This window comes from Poecilia mexicana, unplaced genomic scaffold (genome assembly GCF_051168715.1).
Source record: "Poecilia mexicana isolate PSO_F unplaced genomic scaffold, ASM5116871v1 scaffold_7, whole genome shotgun sequence".
In the NCBI taxonomy this organism is placed as follows: domain Eukaryota; kingdom Metazoa; phylum Chordata; class Actinopteri; order Cyprinodontiformes; family Poeciliidae; genus Poecilia; species Poecilia mexicana.
The window spans coordinates 3,775,159-3,793,624 of NW_028263376.1; the positions used below are offsets into that span (position 1 = coordinate 3,775,159).

General features: G+C 37.3%; 1 protein-coding gene across 1 annotated transcript in view; it reads left to right on the forward strand.

Moving 5' to 3' along the window:
* plxna1a (plexin A1a) overlaps window positions 1-18,466 on the forward strand; it is a 311,405-nt gene that overhangs the window by 276,250 nt on the left and 16,689 nt on the right. The window contains exons 21-25 of the mRNA XM_088006887.1: window positions 1,089-1,323; window positions 8,270-8,412; window positions 13,853-13,950; window positions 14,377-14,535; window positions 15,171-15,237. Coding sequence (XP_087863013.1) covers window positions 1,089-1,323; window positions 8,270-8,412; window positions 13,853-13,950; window positions 14,377-14,535; window positions 15,171-15,237 — 702 coding nt within the window. The remainder of the gene's footprint in view (window positions 1-1,088; window positions 1,324-8,269; window positions 8,413-13,852; window positions 13,951-14,376; window positions 14,536-15,170; window positions 15,238-18,466) is intronic.

Here is an 18,466-nt window from a genome sequence, read left to right on the forward strand (position 1 = left end):
CAAATATAGCTACACTTAGCAACACTTCTATCACACAACAGTTCTCACCATCAATGCACTTTTGGCATAATTCCGAACCACTATGTGTCACGGCATTTTTAGAGTTAATTTAAATTGGCTCAGATTTGACTTAGTCAAAGTCAGGGAACTTTCAGAGCCTTTATCTGTTCAAAAATGACTCTTAATATGTGTTTTAATGTTGAAAAACATAACTGTGTCCAACCTTTCAGTTTGTAGTTGTTTCTTTTAAGTGAAATTTAAAACATTTGGTGTTTATCCTCTTTTTTTTTTTTATCCTTGCATGTTTTACTTTGTGTCAGTATTGGCAAAATGATACTGCCACCACCATGCTAGACAATTGGTTCAGTTCTTTTGGGTTGGAATGCATAACTTCAAGGGTTACTGTGGCCGCTGTGATCAAATGGCTCAATGTTAGTCTTGTCTGACCATGAAGGTGTCCTTCACATGACATGTTGGCTGCCAATTACAGTAGGTGAAGTGGGTCAAAGGTGTCAATTTTGGAGCACGGTCTTTTTTCTTCTGATTGAGTGAGAGGGTAAGGAGCAAAACACTGGTGTGCCAACAGTTTTTAGTTTATAGCTAGAATACAGTCTGGTGGTTCCTTCGCTTACAGACCAATTTCTTTTCTTCAGAAGGTTGACATTTTGGGTCTAATGGTAAAATTTGGTATTTTGACGAGACAAAAATCCTAAACATCAGAAGTGGTTTTAACGTGGACAAAATACTGTAAAGAAAATTTTTAGACTGCATGTCAAATTCAGATCCACCCTTAGAAAGCAACCAGTTTACATAAACAAATTTACTGGAACTTTTTGATTACTAGTGGACAAGGTGCACCTCTCCAAAGACATCTCATCAAATATCAGCTGGGGTGAATGTACAATTGAAACCAGAAGTTTATATACTTTGAATAAAGACGCATATAACTTTATTTTCCACTGTTTGAATTGCAGTCAGACCAAACATCTCTTGTTTTTGGTCAGTTAGAATTACCAAAATAATTTCTGTATGCATCTCTGTGAATCTTGAAGGATCTTAATCTCACCCTACCCTGTTTGTGTGTTTAGATCCGTGCTGGTGGATTCGAATACTCCCCAGGAACTCTTCACATCTACTCCGACAGTCTCCTCACTCTTCCCGCCATCATTGGCATTGGAGGGGGAGGTGGGCTGCTCCTCTTGGTGATCATCGCTGTTTTGATAGCCTACAAGAGGAAGTCGAGAGACGCGGACCGCACCCTGAAGCGCCTCCAGCTCCAGATGGACAACCTGGAGTCACGAGTGGCCTTGGAGTGTAAAGAAGGTGGGTGCTCTTCGAGCAAAGCAAATTCATTGGCAGTGATGCTGATGTAAGTATGTAAGCCTTCCTTGTTGGTAGAATAGAACAGTTTTAAAGATATTTCTTTAAACATGACTTTCATACGGTTGATTTCCAGCGAAGCACGGCATTGGGTAGACAGTGACAGTTATAAAAGTGAATGAATCTGGAGAGAGGTGGAGATGCAATAAATTACTGTTGGACACCGTTATAATCACTACCAGTGTCTTTAGGGTAGTTAAAAACATAAACTGCCAATGTTGAGTTGTGGTGAATAAACCATTTAACTTGTGATTTTCTATAACATTTATAAAGCAGGAGTTTACAGTCACTTGAGTTTTAGACTAGCGGTGAGATTTGTTTAAGTTTTTAATCAAGCTAATTGGATGGTCTGTAATTAATTAATCAAAATGAATCACATTTAATAAAATGAGCATAATTTTTCATTCAAAAACCCTTTTTGCAGCTAAATTATTCTAAATTATGAAATGAATACACATATGAGCTCAACAACAAAGATATTTATTGTTTTTAAATCTGTTAGGTTATTCAACAAGCATATTGGTGTAAAGTGATATTATGCAAATTCAGCTTTCCAGTGTTTTAGGAACCTCTGGTCATTCATGAAACTATTTTGAAAAAAGTCATTCTTTAGAAATATGGACTGTGGACGCTGATGTTAGTGTTGGGGACGTCTGTGCTGCTGCTACATGTTTAGCATTAAAATCCTTTTTTAGGCTTCAATAGCTTTGGTGATAGGATAACTTGCACACAACAGTAGTCTTCTCTTACATTTCAGCAGATCATTTATGAAGCATAAATTAACTCCCAATGGGCCGGTAGAAGCAGTGTTGTCATCCATCGCTGTTGTGTCTGGATGTCGCTTGTGCGTCAGATTTATGGATGTACGAGAACCATGCAAACATGAAAGTTCCAGCTCAGTTAAGTACTTTGGTATGTTAAAAATCTTTTTTTGATTAATTCTACTAAAATCTTTAAAGCATTAAAAATCCATGCAATTAATTAAAAAATAATACATTAAAGTCTTGTTTCTTTAGACATATTACAATAATCTAGAAAAATTAATAACAAGCAGATGAAGTGGATTCCCATTAGATTTTACATTATGGTGAATCTGAAACTCATTCCTGGTAAATACATGTCAGTAGGAGCTCCAAATACCTAATATATTGTCATAAAAATTTGGCAATTGTAACATCATTTATAACATCAGTACATGAGGAAAAGTACTTTTTGGCTGTTTATCGAGAGATTTACAGAACACATGTAGCAGTCTGGTAGTGGGACTCAAAGACCTTTTGTTCAGAAAACATGCTGTTGTAAAATTATTATTAGTTTTTGAATTACCATATCAGCTGTGATCAACCCACATTTCATATGATTTCCACAGCACTCTCTGAGAGCTTTAGCATCTCTGCCGCTAAAATCTAAATAAAGTTTGGGCATTGGGGGATGTAAAAGTCATTTCAGTGAACGGTCAGAATGTTTGTGAATTTTGCCTCACAGATCTCCACTTTAAGGGAAATTCTTACATCAGAAACGTATCAAAAATGTCATACATACTTCAAAGACATCACAGGACTTGATGTTCCACAAAATCTCCTTCAGTTCCTCATGTTGAGACCCACAGAAGATGCTTTTTATAAACACCAGCTTTCCTGGAAAGACGGGGGGGAAAAAAGTCACAGCAGCTTTTTGATTAGACGCAAATGTTTCAGATCATCAAACTTATGTTTATATCAAAGATAACCAGAGTAAATTCACAAGGCAGCTTCAAATTACATTTTATTTTTAAAAGAGAAAGCCATCCAACCCAGCCTGGACCTGTGTCCAAAAGTAATTGACCCCTTAAGCTAATAACAAGTTCCTCCATGCTGCCACCAAGAGTTTTTTTTTTTTTTTTTTAACTGGCAATGTGTCTTGTATATTGCTCTGAATACATTTTGATCATATGTTCTTTGCAGATTTGTTTTTTTTTTGTTTTTTTTTTCATTCAAAATGTAGTTTTTAAACTTGAACGACCCAATTGAATTCTGCCCAAAGTAGACCACTGAAGACTTGCATTTTATGATTGCCTTTTTTAAACATTTTTTAAACATTCATGCTTTAGATCAGGGGTCCCCAAACTACGGCCCGCCTCCTCATTTGGTCCAGCCCCCTGAACAATACCAGAGAGCATTCAGTGTTTTTTTTTTCATATATATGTGGATTTTTCTTCAACCACCAGGGGGGCTCTTGAGCAGATATGAAACTTAGTTTCCCTCAATGAAATATATACTAGTCAGTACCAGTCACCGTTTCGCTCACGGTTTTTTTCCATTTGCATTCTGGGTAAAAATCTATCTACAAACGCGAATATGTCGTCGGCAGTAATCCAGCCCCCCCGTCCACAGTTTCACTCCCCCCCCCCCCCCCCCCCAACAAAAGTTTTCTAAGATTTCTTTCTCGAAAAACTAAGACCGGCCCCCGACCAGAAAAGGGAACAGTTATGTGGCCCTCGCAGGAAAAAGTTTGGGGACCCCTGCTTTAGATCGTTGTCCTGTTGCTTAAGAACAGGTTGAGCTTAAGAACCAGATTTTCTGTATCAGAATTTACTGGATGAAAGAATTCCTGGTTCCACTGAGAAAGACAAATCATCCGGGTCTTAAAGCAGGTGCTCCATACCATTAGAGTAACACCACAGAGTTTTTGTTGGTATAAAGTTCTTTTTCTGAAAGGCTTTACATCAGATGTAACAGGAATCACACATTCCAAAAATAATAACTACCCCAAAAAAGGTCTTATGGGACTTTAAGATGTTTGTCACTTTGTAGGTGAGCCTTCATCTCATTTTCATTTTAGTGAGAAAAATGAAAATGGTGTGAACCCATCCAAAGTTGAGTCACCAACTTTGGATGGGTTCACACCAAACTCCCTTAGTCCCTGAAGGAAATGATATCAGCCGTTCTGTAGATGTTGTTCTAGCTTCATTTGTGGCCTTCTGCTTGAGTCTTTGATGTGACTTTGGAGTAGTTCTGCATTACAGTACCTATGAGGGTTCACCTCTCTTCTATGTTTTTTGTTTGTAGATAAAAGCTCTGATTCTGGTTGACTGGAGTCCTAGAAGATGAGAAAGCTTTGTAAACCATTAGTCCTTGAAGCTTCATTAGATCGGTGTGTGATGGTTTGCTATGTGGTTAATTACTGAGGTTAAGGACATGAGTTTTAGAGGCCTTTCAGGTGTGAGTGTGAGCCACTTTAGGTGTTTACAGGTTAATGCCACAAGCACACAAAGCCACGGCACAAAGTTCTAACATGATCACACCTCAATCTTGACACAGAGCCATAACTCCTAACAGCAGCCAGACGTGTCAAACAAAAGCGGTCAGAGGTTTTGAGTCAAAGCCCTTTATTTTTCAGAGCAACACTTCCACATACCCTGACAGAGGTGACATTTCCCTGAAAGTGTCCTGACCTCATTGGAGTGCCTCAGTTTAAGATGTCATGAAAAACATGAAATGTATGAATCAACAGCCAGTTTTGTGCAGGAGATGAAGCATGGCCCTATTCCCACCCATCCCAAAGCACTCCGCCCCGCCTGCTGCACGCCCATCTGGCCCACAGAGAGGAAGAGGCGCGTGTGGGCGGAGTAGCAGATGAAGTGGGCGGTCCACCATGCGTGTGATAGCTAATGGTGAGGTGTGTGGCGTGTGTGTGTTTGGTTGTGCTCTAAAAAATCTGCAGAGAGAAGAAGCAGGATGCTTGGTTCAGTCATCCATGTAAAGCAGGCATCACAGCATATACCTTTATCTATAGTCTGCTGCTAATGGATACTTACACTTTAGAAGTCATGGTGGACTAATTTATCATAAGCTGTGAAATAGAAACTGGTAAAGAAGAAAACTAATCCAAAAGGATTTAAAAAACTATTTTAGGATTAGAGCATTGTTTGCCTAATTTGTGGATACCTGTGCTGTTACCTTTTCACATAAATTGACAAAGGCCGGGACTTTAACACTTTAATTTTCATGAATGAATTCAAACATTTTAATGCAATCAAGTCACTATTTTTTTAACATACAAATTTCCGGACAGAACTTTTGTACTTGTGTATTTCTGGTACGCCTGTAAATATGAGGCACCAGGAATGTTTTGGCTAAAGCCAAAGCTTGGATTTATGGAAAGTTTGGTCTTCAAAAAATCAAGGACAGTGTAACAAGCCAAGTTTAGTTCAGAATCACATGGATGCCTGGCTGCCACAACATTAATTAGTTTGTAATTATCCAATCAGTCAGATTGGCTATGTTCTTAGAGAATGTTTAACAGTTTTTTTTCTTTCTTTTCTTCATAATCTGTCTGTGGGTTAAACAAAGGAAATATTAATTTAGACCTTCATGTTTGCTGCTTCCATGCTTTTTCTTTTCCTTGTATTCACTTCTTGTTCTTTGGACAGGTTTTGCTGTTGTTCCCTCTTTCATTATATATTTTTCTAGCAGTTATTCTCTAAAAAGAAAAACAACTTCTGTTCTTCTCGGTAATATTCCATCTTCAGACCTTTTTCTGTGTTTGTCACTCTCATGTCTGTAAAATCCTAATCTCGCTTTCCTATTTTCTTTTCTGCTTTTTTTTTAACTTCACTCCTCCTTTATCATAACTTCTTCTCATTTCTTTCGTCTCTCTGGTGGACCAAACAGTCCAATAACAGCTGGAGGAAATTATGCATGAAAACTCATCCGTTGCTCTCTTTAATAATTATCCAGTCATGCAATTAATTGACTTTCCTTTTCAGGAACTTGGTTTTTCTGTCTCTTGCTTTTGCCTCTTCTCTCCACCTGAGCCATCATTTCTTGTTCATTTCAGAGACTTTCGTTTCCCACTTCCATTTTTCTCCTGTCTTTTTTATAGACCTTTGCAGAGATTCCTGTTATTGAAAGATATTTCCTTTTTTAGATGTAACTTCAACATTTCTGCATGCTCTTATGGAAAACTGAAGTTAATACAAATATGTTTTCAGAGTAAATAGCTTGGATTATTTACATGTGAGAATTAAATTTAACAATTTACATTGTAATAGACCTCTAGAAACCAAAAGATGTGCATATTTTTGCCACTTCTTGCAGTCATGTATTCACAGATGTGTAAATTACATATGTTCCTTTGTTAAACACAAGAAATTCTTTCCGACTCAATCATGTGATAATTTTTTATGATCCATCCACTCATTCTTTTATGTTTCTACCTCATTAAGCGTCCTTCTGAACCTTGTTCTTCATCTTTGCTGACATTCATTTCTTTATTTGTTTTCCCCAGTTCTATTCTTTTGCTGCATATCTTCCCTTTCTCTCTCTGCCTTTCTTCCTGTCTAACTACTGTCGACTAACGGCGACAAATGCCTTTAAAAATATTCTGAGGAAGAGCCAGGTTAGATTGAAATGTCAGTAAATGAGTCATTCTGACTCAAAATCTCTTGTCAGCACCCTTCTTCTTTGTAAGCATTTAGAAAAAGTAGGAGCAGAAAAAATTCCAACAGGCCAACCTTGTATATGAAATTAAATGATAGCTTCAGTAAAGACAATAAAACAGTTTATAATTGTTCTTATGATCTGTGTCTTGTGAAATCACTAACACTCAGTGCTACGTAAGTTTATTGTATTGATTTAATGTACAGAATGCAGAGAAATAAGTGATTAGCTTGCATTACTAATTGTAGTTAGCATGAATGCTAAGTATGTGACTGGTCACGACCAAAGCAGGAACAAGTCCTCCCAGGAGCGCTTTGAGCTCGTTACAGCTTTTGAAAGTGTGGATTTTAAGATTTCTAATGATGTCAAACACATGGAAATAAAAAACAAAAATAGTAATTACTTTCCTTTCCAGTAGGTTTGGCTGTCTCATCCCATTATCACCTTCTGTTTGTTTACTGGGAGACACTACCAACAACATTAATGATTTCCCAATTACTAAACAACTTCTTATAGCTTTAATCATTGCTAAGAAAACAATTGTTATGAATCGGAAAACAAGGATTACCATCAGTGTGACACATTGGAAAAATTCACTCATTGAACACATTTCAATAGAAAATAAAATAGATTTTATATGATTCTCATAAATACTTTAAATAACAGCATCTATGTACTGTGATCACTGTTTTCACCCTGCCTTGCTCTTCCTCCTTTTTCCTTTGTCAGCATCATCTCTCTCTCATCATGTCATGTAGTTCCTGTACAACAAATTTCACTCAGTATAAATTCATTCATCAATTCCATTAATGGATCTGTCATATGTCCATATTTACCTGTATTTCATAATTTATTGATATGTTATTCTTATTGCTAGTACTAAGATATATATTTATATAATTATTGTTGCTTTTTCTTTTTTTGTTTTGTTTTTGTTGGTTTGTTTCTTGTGTTCTGTTTTTGTTTTTATTTTATTGCTCTACATACTCATAATGTCATTCATATTACCATTTCTGCTCACACACTCTCATATATACACACATGCACACACAGTTAATGATACTCATTCTCTGCAACACCATACCTCTGTTTTCTATTTTTTTTGTTAGCTCAGCGATTTTATTATCCTTTCATTATGTAATATGTCACTCTATTTTTATTATTTTGATATTAAATAAAATTATACAAAAAATAAATAAATAAAATGAGCAGTTAATCACAGTACATCTATTAATGAAGGAAAACTCAATATGGTATAGCAACTCATCCTTTCAGCTGTTGGTGTTGAGCAGCTCTACATCACAATTAGATCTACTTTATTATCTTGCAGATGGTGAGTTTCTCCTTAGTAGTACTGAAGGCAGTCCAGGTACCACCAGTGGTACCTTACCAGAGTTTAAGAACAAATAAAGTTAAAACTGAACCTCTAGTACTCCATTTTTATCCATCTGCCGTTTTTTGTTGTGCAGCTTTCGCTGAGCTCCAGACAGACATCCACGAACTGACCCAGGAACTGGACGGCGCAGGGATTCCCTTCTTGGACTATCGCACATACGCAATGAGAGTCCTGTTCCCTGGAATTGAGGATCATCCTGTGCTTAAGGAGATGGAGGTACGGGTCAGTACACCATCAGCCAAATTTCATACTGAAACAAACTAACAATCAACTTAACAGAACCTAAAGCTAGCAGCCAATACTAATCCACTAACACTGCCTTTAAGTGTTTCTGAAGTTGTTTTTAATACTCTTAAAGTGTCCCTCTGGCTTTTCCGCTTAATTCCTTTTCCATCATCCCATGATGGGCTTCATCAAAGGCAGGTTTTTGAAAAAAGTCTGACACTAAAAAGAGCCCAAGATGTCGTTTACCTCAAAGCAATCACATGACCTACTTTGCCTTTTATGTGTTTATCCCCATCACATTCAATGCAAATAACTTTTCAAGAGCCCTGGTGTCATCTTTAGTCGAGTCTCAGAGGAAAATTTTCTTCAGTTTTTTTTATTTTTATTTTATTTTATAGAGAGTTATAAACTTGTGATTCATTTAAATAAAATCCTATAAAAAATCACAAGCAAAAAAAATGCTTAGGAAATAGAAAAATGAAGGTAGTACAGAGGAAAATTAAGAGTCTGGGTTATTAGGACTGCTGCCTGCATTATACATCACTGCTGAGTTTCTAATTGAATTTTTGCATCCACCTTCTGAGCACAGCAGAATGAAGATGGTGAAGCTGATATCTACAGACTTTTCACCACCCAGACCAGCGGAAGTAGAATTAATAGTATGTCTCCAAATACTGCTCTCCCTCAGACCTAAAAATATAAATAAAATAAAGCCAAGTTTGTAATCAGCAGAATCATTTAGATGTAGAATCCGGTCCTGCTCCGTTGGCTTTGATTGGAGCGCTGACTTTTTGGAGTAAAAGAATAATTTGTTTGACCTTTAACAGCTTAATTTAATCACTCTAATCCAGACAGTGGATTTTCTTTTGAAAGGGAAGCTCTCTGGGTGGTCTTTGAGCTGTCTTTTTTTTTTTTTTTACCTTTTCTATTCATTCTTCGTGATTCAGCTTTAGCTTTATTTAAACAAAATGACCCCCCCAGTGCCCTGAGAGTTTCACTGGTTTTCAGCTTAAAACTTTAAACTTTTAAACAAATATGTCAGAGGAATTTTGACAGTTTTTTGACACCAAATGCAGATGAAATGACATTAAAGAAGAAAACCTGGAATAAACTTGAACAACACCACATCGCACCCACTTAATGACTCATTGTTTTCCAGCATATCTAGAAAATGCAACTAATTTTGTCTCACCTTAAGTAGAATCATAATGAAGTTGATCTAATCTGGTGTATTTAAGGTGAGAAAATGCTAACATGATTTGTTACCCAACAATATTAAACTAACTGCCCAATTAAAGGAAGGGGTCAGGGCCACGTTAGTCTGTTTCCTCATAACTTAACAATTTGATCATGTGCTAAGCAAATGCTATATTCTCACTGGACAAGCCCCCATTTGTTTTGCAGCCCAACTGGGCAGGAATAGAGTAAGAAACAACCAGAGAACGGACAACCAAGGGAGGTTGTCCGTTTGCTTATAGCATGTATAAAATATACATATTTTGGACATGTTAGCAAGTCAACAGATTTTCCCGCCTCAGTGAGGTGGATTATTTTGTTGATTCTGCTGTTGCTTTACTGGGCTTACAACTTGAACTTGATATGTTTCTGTATAATTAATTTGGTCCATATTGTGATCAATATGGTAAGATCACAACTGGATTTTTTTAAGTAGTGGCAAAGTGCTGTTACTATAATACTTGGTATGTGTAGAATACTCCTCAATAGGCACCTCAGCTGCACACACACGTAAAGCAGTTTGACAGAATTGTGTGGTAATGGTCTACATAGTCGTAGAAATGTCCTCTTCTTGGTGACTTCATTGTCGTCCCCGAAAAGTTTGGATATGAAGCAGCCTAAAGTACAAAAGGATGAATTGCTAAAAAGGCAAAAATGTCCTACTCCCCTTTCTTACCCGTACTCTTCACATCAGGTGGGCGCTTTCTCAGTCTGGTAAGCTGTAAAGTCTCATTTATTCACATGAGCCACTCAAAGACACCTCTCAAATGCTTCAATTCTTTACTCCTTATGAGTGTTATTAGTCAAAAGTAAGAGAAACTGTACAAAACCAAATTACAGCCTTCAAAACAGATCAAGATGTCAACCACAGACATGATCGGCCATTAACCAAAGTCCCTAAAGCATGAGTGCACCTTTTAATTTAAAGGTCAGGTAGGCATTGAGCAAAAGGGTGCTCCCTTGTTTTATTGCTGCGTCTAGACTTTATTCTTTGTCCCTCTGTATTTCCCCCCAGGCTTGACCGTATAATCCAATGGCCTGGATAAACCAGTGCTCTTCTCTTTATTGCTCTGTGTGGCTGCTCTCTATCCTAAGTTGAGCAGACAAACTACACACACATTGACAGGAGACTCAAATGTCCTCACATATGTGGACATAAAGCTGGAATCAGCCTTAAAATCAGGTGAAAACTCAGTGCAGTATGTACACGCATCCCTCTTCTATCTTTGCCTTATCTCAGTCTTTTTTTTTTTTTTTACTCTCAGGCACATCACTCTCAGCTTCCCCCTCGGAGGCCCTGGGAATCTCATTTAGCACTTTACAGAGAGGTCCAGACACTTTATTATGGCATGTCTGAAGAGAGGCGGAACAGAAAGCACAAGTGGGGGAAAATGGATGAAAAGGGAATAAGTGTTAGGGTGTGTCAAAGTTAAAAAGATACTCACCAGCGAAGGATTGGATAAATTCAATATGAGACTCGAAGGATGTATAAAAATAATGAGAGTGAGAGGAAGAATTAGAGTAGTGAAGGAGGGCATCTTCATGGGGTTTAGTGTGTTGTTGATAAGTAGTGACAGGTGCCAGCCAGGGGAACAAGCAGGGTGCACCTCTGTCACCAACTCTGACACACATATAATCCTGCCAGGCACTGATGTGCCTTCCTGTTTACACTGCTCTCAATTTCCTGCTTCTCTCTGAGTTTGACAGAAATGCTTTTCAGGTGGAGACTAGGCCAGATAGATACTTAGAGATAGTTCAGCATTTTTTTAAAATGAGGTTTGTCTTCAGGGCTGTCGATTGTACCTAGGCTTCCATTTGTCATGTTGAGCCAATGCTTCAGAATGTCACAAAAAATAAAGTGCAAGTTAGGCTTGAATTCCTTGACTGGTTTGGAGCAAATGACCCCGGCTATGCAAAGCGTGTCATTTAATTACGTAAGCGTCATTATGTCAAATATTGACACTGTATATAATTGTAATAAAACAAGGTGTAGAGGTTGCCTAGACCACAAATCTCAGAAAAATGGAGAGAGACGTCTGACCAGGAGGATTGTACTTATAAAATTTTCAGTTTCTTACCACTGGTAAGACATTGACACACCAGTAGATGGGAGCATTCCAACACTTTCATCCCAGCCAAGAGTGCCTCTTGCTGGCCACCCCAGGCAAACTGCCCTCCCCTCCGTTCTGGAAGTTTGGACTGTGGTTAGTTTGCTACTTCAGAACTTATTCAGCAAATGTTTTCGTTTCCCTCTTTGGTGTGTTAACTCTTTTTCAGAAAAGCCAAAAACCACCTCAAGCAAGCATAAAAATGTTTTTGCGAAATTGAAGTAATTTTGAATTTTGTCATTTCCTTCAATATTTTCTAATGCGATGCTTTGAAATACGCCTTTAAAAAAATGTTAATGGAAATTCACCTGCTGTAACTCTGGAGGGCATCTGTTGAGCATGGTGCATCAAAACTATCTGACCATCCACACCAGTTTCATCCAATCAGTGGATGACTTTCCGAGTCAGACCTGGTCTGTTCAGGTGTTCAGATGCAGCAGCTTGAAAGAGGCTTATGTTGTCTTTGTCCTTTCTGTCAGCCCATGGCTGTCATGACCTCACATGCTCTTTATTTAATGCACTTTGGTTGCTGTTGTATGAAACCTCACCTCTGTGCCCAGACCTGTGTTTAATGCCTCCTAAACTGAAGTACCCCCAAACCTCAGACCTTCATCCGACAAATACCTTGAGAAATTTTAGTAGCCCTGCTAACTGAGTTTAACAGATTCATTTTAGGGAAGTGTACCTTGTAGTTGCATATTTAATTGCTTGTTACATTGGATATTACTGTTATGAATCAGACATGTTTTGTGTTGAAATGAGAGCTTAGACTGAGCCAACCTACTGTAGGGCAGCCACTGAACTTGACTAACATATGGAGAAAGGAACCCTGAAGAACCATTTCCATCTACTGTCTGTTCAACTTCAATTTATGTTAAATATAAATGTGAATACTAAAAGAATGTTTTGTTAAAAGCAAGATATTAACTGCTCTCAATCTTTTTCAGAACTCTGCTTCAAAAGTTGTAAATTATCCCTTTAGGCTTTAGAGCTTTAAACATTTCATTAAAGGGCCTCCAGCTAAACAACTGAGTTGAAATTTAAGTTGATCTGAGCAAATTTAAAATGAAATCCTTTCAGTACATTACAGACAGACATGCAGACAGGCCAGATGGTTTAAATGCACGTGGCTCTCTGGCAAAGGCGACAATTAAAAATTCTTGTTTCATTGATTTTTCAACTGGAGAAAGGTCCAAGGCTTTCGCCCCCCTGATGTCAAGCAGACAATCGTGTTAGATTGTCTGCTAAAATCGTTTGACATCAAACACATCACACAGCAGCACAGCAGGAGGAGCAGTAGCCAATCAGCCGCAGCTTGGTGTTTAACAAGACAGTATTGGATCTCGGCACAAGCTAAAGAAATGCCTGCTTTTCTGATGTGTTAGTCTTTCTCCAGTCATTTAAAAAAAATTCTTTTAAAAAATCTAGTTTTCTTTACATTTCTTTCATGAAAATATTTTGTTGTGCCTTAAAATAGTAGGCTATATTTGTTCGTTTGTTGCACTATTATTCTTCAGTATAGTACAACTTGAAACTCCTCTAGTTTTGCTGAATTAAGACAAGTCTTTAAGAGAAGCAGACCAGAACTCCTCCAGAGCAAATAGTCCCTGCCTGTTATCACAGATGCTTGGTGGAAGTTTTTGCCACTACGGATGTCAGAACCAGTCAGAAGGTTTAAGGTTAATATCATTTTCATAACAGCTCAGGTTGGTTAGGATCGATTTGTTTCCCCTTTATAAATTAATTTGTCATTTTAAGATTTCCACTTTAAGTCCAGTTATCCAGGTTATCAAAATGTGCTTGATGTGTGGAAAATTAAACTGACCAAAAAAAAAAAAAAAACAGCAAAAGATAAAAGCTTTTGTATGGTATGATACCAACAGGTTAGAAATAGACTCTCTCACTCTGAGATTGATTCAAAAGGAGCTCAGACATAAAATGGACCAGGAGGTTTGAATCTTTAAAGGCCTGGGCCGTCAAATCAGCCTAATAAAAGAACAGGAACAGGTTTATAGATGGAAAATGTCGTTTTACTTCCATTAGACGCTGTTGTCATGCTGTCCATCTGTCACTGTGCTTTTATTCAGGTCCAAGCCAATGTTGAGAAGGCACTCACGCTGTTTGGCCAGCTGTTGACCAAGAAGCACTTCCTGCTGACATTCATACGTACACTTGAGGCTCAAAGGTCTTTCATTGGTTTAATTCATATAAATAATTTGTTGTGTATTTTTATGCATTTAAACAAATGTAAGATTCTTTTTAGGGAAATAAACTTGGTAGTTGCACATTTAATTGCTTGTTACATTGGATATTACTGTTATTAAAAAAGCCCTACAACATTACAAACAGTAATGGTTGTGTTTGGTCATTAATTAGACCACAAAAGACTACATTTATGATGAAAAAAGTTGCAAACATTAACAATTCAGCAATGCTAAATGAGCTGGAAAATTCCTCTTTGTGCACCATTTAAATAAGATTAAATAAGCATTAATATTTAAAACAAAACCTTTAGATTAATTGTGCACTTTTGAATTTATAAGAAGAAAGCTTCCAGTGGGAGACAACAAAAGGCCATTAAAGCGTGTGGGCTGTTCTGATGCGTTGCCAGGTCGTTTTCTATGCGGGATCGAGGCAACGTGGCATCTCTGATCATGACGGCCCTGCAGGGGGAGATGGAGTACGCCACAGGGGTCCTGAAACAACTGCTGTCTGATCTGATAGACAGAAACCTGGAGAGCAAAAATCACCCCAAACTGCTGCTCAGGAGGTGAGAAAGGAGAGATTTGAATGGCTTAAACTTACACTGGTTTACTTTCCTTCTGTACAAGTTTTACTGGCAAACTTTACATAGGATGTCAGTTTTGTTAGAATCATCTGTTCAGTTTAAATTAGTATGTCTTTAATTTCAAAGTTTTTTTAGAGACATTTTAGCAAATATTTTTTGGCTCATAAACATTTTAGCTGCAAACACAAACACCTGATATATTCAGTTTAAAATTTAAAGAAAAATGCATGATCTTTAAAGCTCCTCGCTTAACACTGTTGAGTAAAAACAGACACTATGGTGTGAATGGCTCTGTGGCTTTGAGGATGTTAAGGACAATGAAATAATAAAATACCACACAAATTAAACAAAAATATGCCATACGTTCTGCTTACTGGCACATTATGATACATTTGCAAGAAATTTCTTAGATCACATTTTACCTTTCCAACCTCGCATTGCCTTTTGGATTGTTATTTGTTGTGATTTTCTTTTACTTAAAAATAATTATTTTTATAAAAACCATTCAGAATATGTTTCATTATCATATCTGGAAACTCACCAAAGGCTGTTGTATATGTCCAGAAACAAAACCTTGATCTTATCACTTCTTGTTTTGCTCTTTTCTTTCATGTTAGAACGGAGTCTGTTGCTGAAAAGATGCTAACCAACTGGTTTACTTTCCTCCTGTACAAGTTCCTCAAGGTGAGACATTAATTTTTTATCATAATTGAGTATATCCATTTAACCATATAATCTGATCTTATTTATATAGTTTATTGTTCATAAAGCCTAGTGTTATGGCTCAGTTTAGCGTGCTAGCTTGGGTACCTTGACTTAATACACAGTACGCAGATAGAATGGCAGAAATAACATGTTTTTCACAAGCAGTTCAAGGCTTTGTTTACCCTGTGTACTTCATAAACAGTGAAAAAGCTGTTAAAGAAATACATTTTTGGCTGCTTCCTTTATGTCTGTGTCATGTGACCTGCTCAGCCAGGGCTCAGTTTCCCCTCAGGCTGACAGCTGTGTGGGAGAAACCTTGAGCTCTGCAAGCAGCCATAACACTAGAGGTTAAAAAGTTTGATATTCAAAGCAAAGCACCAAGTTTATGAAACAGGTAAACAACTTTTCTTCCAAGTTTTATCCTCTCATATGATTCACTGGAACAGCAAGTAAACATTTGACAAGGGGAATCATCAAAGAGTCATATCAAAACACAGAAGACGCACTCTAGTGTTAGCATGCTACTGCAGAAAACTTCACACACAAATATCAGCAGAAGTGACACATAGATCTACTGAATAATTTGTAGCTATATGAGCCAAATTGAATGGAAACAACAAACCCAAGTGAGTTTTTGTTGACTTTTGTCAGATCAGTTTAGCATCTTTCTGAAACCCAGTTAGCATTAATGTTCTAGCAGAGAAGACTGCTGCAAAAACTATGTGGACAAATCACTGGCCAAGAAAAGAATTAGCAATAAGATGTATGAAATTGAAGCTTGTATCTGAGAATATTTTAACTCTATAAATAACTACCATTCACTCTTAAATCCATGTGCTGTTATTCTTTATCTGTACAAAAACCACTTTGAGAAAACACAAAATGCCTATTAGATTTTAAGGGATTAGCAAAAGTGTGAATTAGCATAAATCTATTTTTCTTCATTTTCATGTTGCTGCAGTATCTAGCACTGTTGCCATGCAGCAAAAAGCCTGGGGACTTATGGCATAGAGTTTGCATGTTCTCCATGTGGATATGTGGGGTCTTTCCGGGTACCCCACACATACACTGAGACGTTAGACTTAAAACCATGAGTTACATCATGGTTTTAAGTCCAAACCATGGACTTAAAACTTAAAACCGCTCCTGGTCTAAAACAACCAATTGGAGCCAGGAGGATGGTCTTAGCGCTGTCATGACCCTTGTATTCATGCTTCTAAATGTGCTGAAAGCGGAGAAGCAACTTACAGTTTCAGGAAAACTTTTTTTCTGCCATCATTGGTGTCCATGCTTCTTATTGTTGCCATTCATGAGAGCCTCTGTTGCTGTGAAGCTACTGGAGGTAGGGAGCATAACATTCATGAGCATGATTGACAGTGCTAAGACCCTCCTCCTGGCTCTGATTATTTGTTTCTGACTAAACAGTGTATTTAATCAGATGAGAGCAGGTCCACATAGAGAAGGCAGAGGAACTCAATTAGGCTAGGTTTGGACACAAACACGTCTTCTGCGTGTTTGTGTATACATGTGTGTGTGTCCAGGAACAGATGAATATTTTAACTAACTTTGTAAATTTCCTGTTTAACTATTCAGTTTGACAGTTTTTTAGATGAGAGGATGCATGGATTTTGTAATACCTGGAATTCAGAAAAAATTTGGATACAATACAATAACAATCCATCCATCCATCCATTTTCTTCCGCTTCATCCGGGGTCGGGTCGCGGATGAAGCGGACCAACCCTGCTTCATCTGAATACTACCCGTGGAAAGTAGTATTCCACTTTAGGTAAAATGTTTTGTTTTTGCTGAGAAACAATCTCTTCTTTCATAACTTTGTCCCCTTGTCTCACACGTCCTCTTCACTGATCTTTTTTTTTTTTTTTTTAGCTCACATCTTCTCCTCCTATGATCTCTCTTTCATCTCAGTCTTTCTTTTGTCATTATTGAGCTGTCAGTCTCGTCTCTCCCTTAAGGTCATTTGCCTCTCCAGAGGGTGTGGGATGTGGCACACTGCTGTCCTCCTGCCTTCATCTTTGTCTTATCTCTTTCCTTGTGCCTTGATTGAAAAAAACCTCAATAAAAACACATCCAATTATTTATTTATTCATTTTTTTATCATTTCAGATATTTTCAAAATCTGAAGAGGACATTGATTTTCATACATTTTTTTTAAAGATTTGTTTTGAAAAGATTGAAACATTTACATGAAGATAATTCTGTGTTTTTAAACGCATGACAAGTGGAACCTAAATGTCTCCACATATTTTATGTCTTCTAATAACAAATTATCAAACTTCTGGCATATTTCAATTCATTTAACACTAACATTCCAAATACATAAATCTTAAAGTAAAAATTTCAGTTCAATAAGAGCAGTTGCTGTAACCTTGAAAATTTACCACTGACATATGTTTAAGGAAGCTTGATAAAAGCCAGGGAGTGTGCAGGCCAACGCTGCATGTTGTGGAGGAGCTTCCAGTGAACGCAGAAGCGTAACACCCCGGTGTCTTCAGCAGCTGCCTGCTTAATTGGCCCTGATGCTAACAAGCTTCTTGAAGCTCATGTAGGTGGAAGGAGGCAGAGGACAAGAAAAGGTTGAAGGTGGGAACCACTGCTGGTGGTTAGAGGAAAGATGAATCTGAGAGGGCATTGCCATCAGGTGTTAGGGAAACAGGAAAAGGGAATTGAGGAGGGAGAGAAAGGCAGCAGATCTGACCGGACTGGACTTAGAAATGACAAGTGTTTGATCATTAAAGTTTGTTTTTGAAATAATTATCATTCATATGTAAATGATTTATGAACGTTTTCTCTCTAGAAGAATTCTAAACCTTTTTTTTACATTTTGTAAAATAAGGACATTTTTGAATGTATTAGTAGCTTAAAACTGAGACATAAAAGGAGATTTTTCTAAATCTGAAAAGCTTTTTACATTTAGCTATCATTAACCCAATACCCCTAAATAAAATCCAGCTTGTCACAATGAGCAACAAATCCATTAATCACATGACAAATTAAAAAAAGCTAGATAATTTCCATGTGGCTAACTGCTTTTTAAATTTTTGTTTACAGAGACTTCAGTGTTCATTTTATTTGTTGTTTCAGTTTTTTGTATTTGTTTATTTATTCTAGAAATATAAAATGTCTTCCATTTCCAGTGTCAAATGTTTGTTAGAAATTAAAGTTTATTGATCTTTGAGAAGGTGTAGT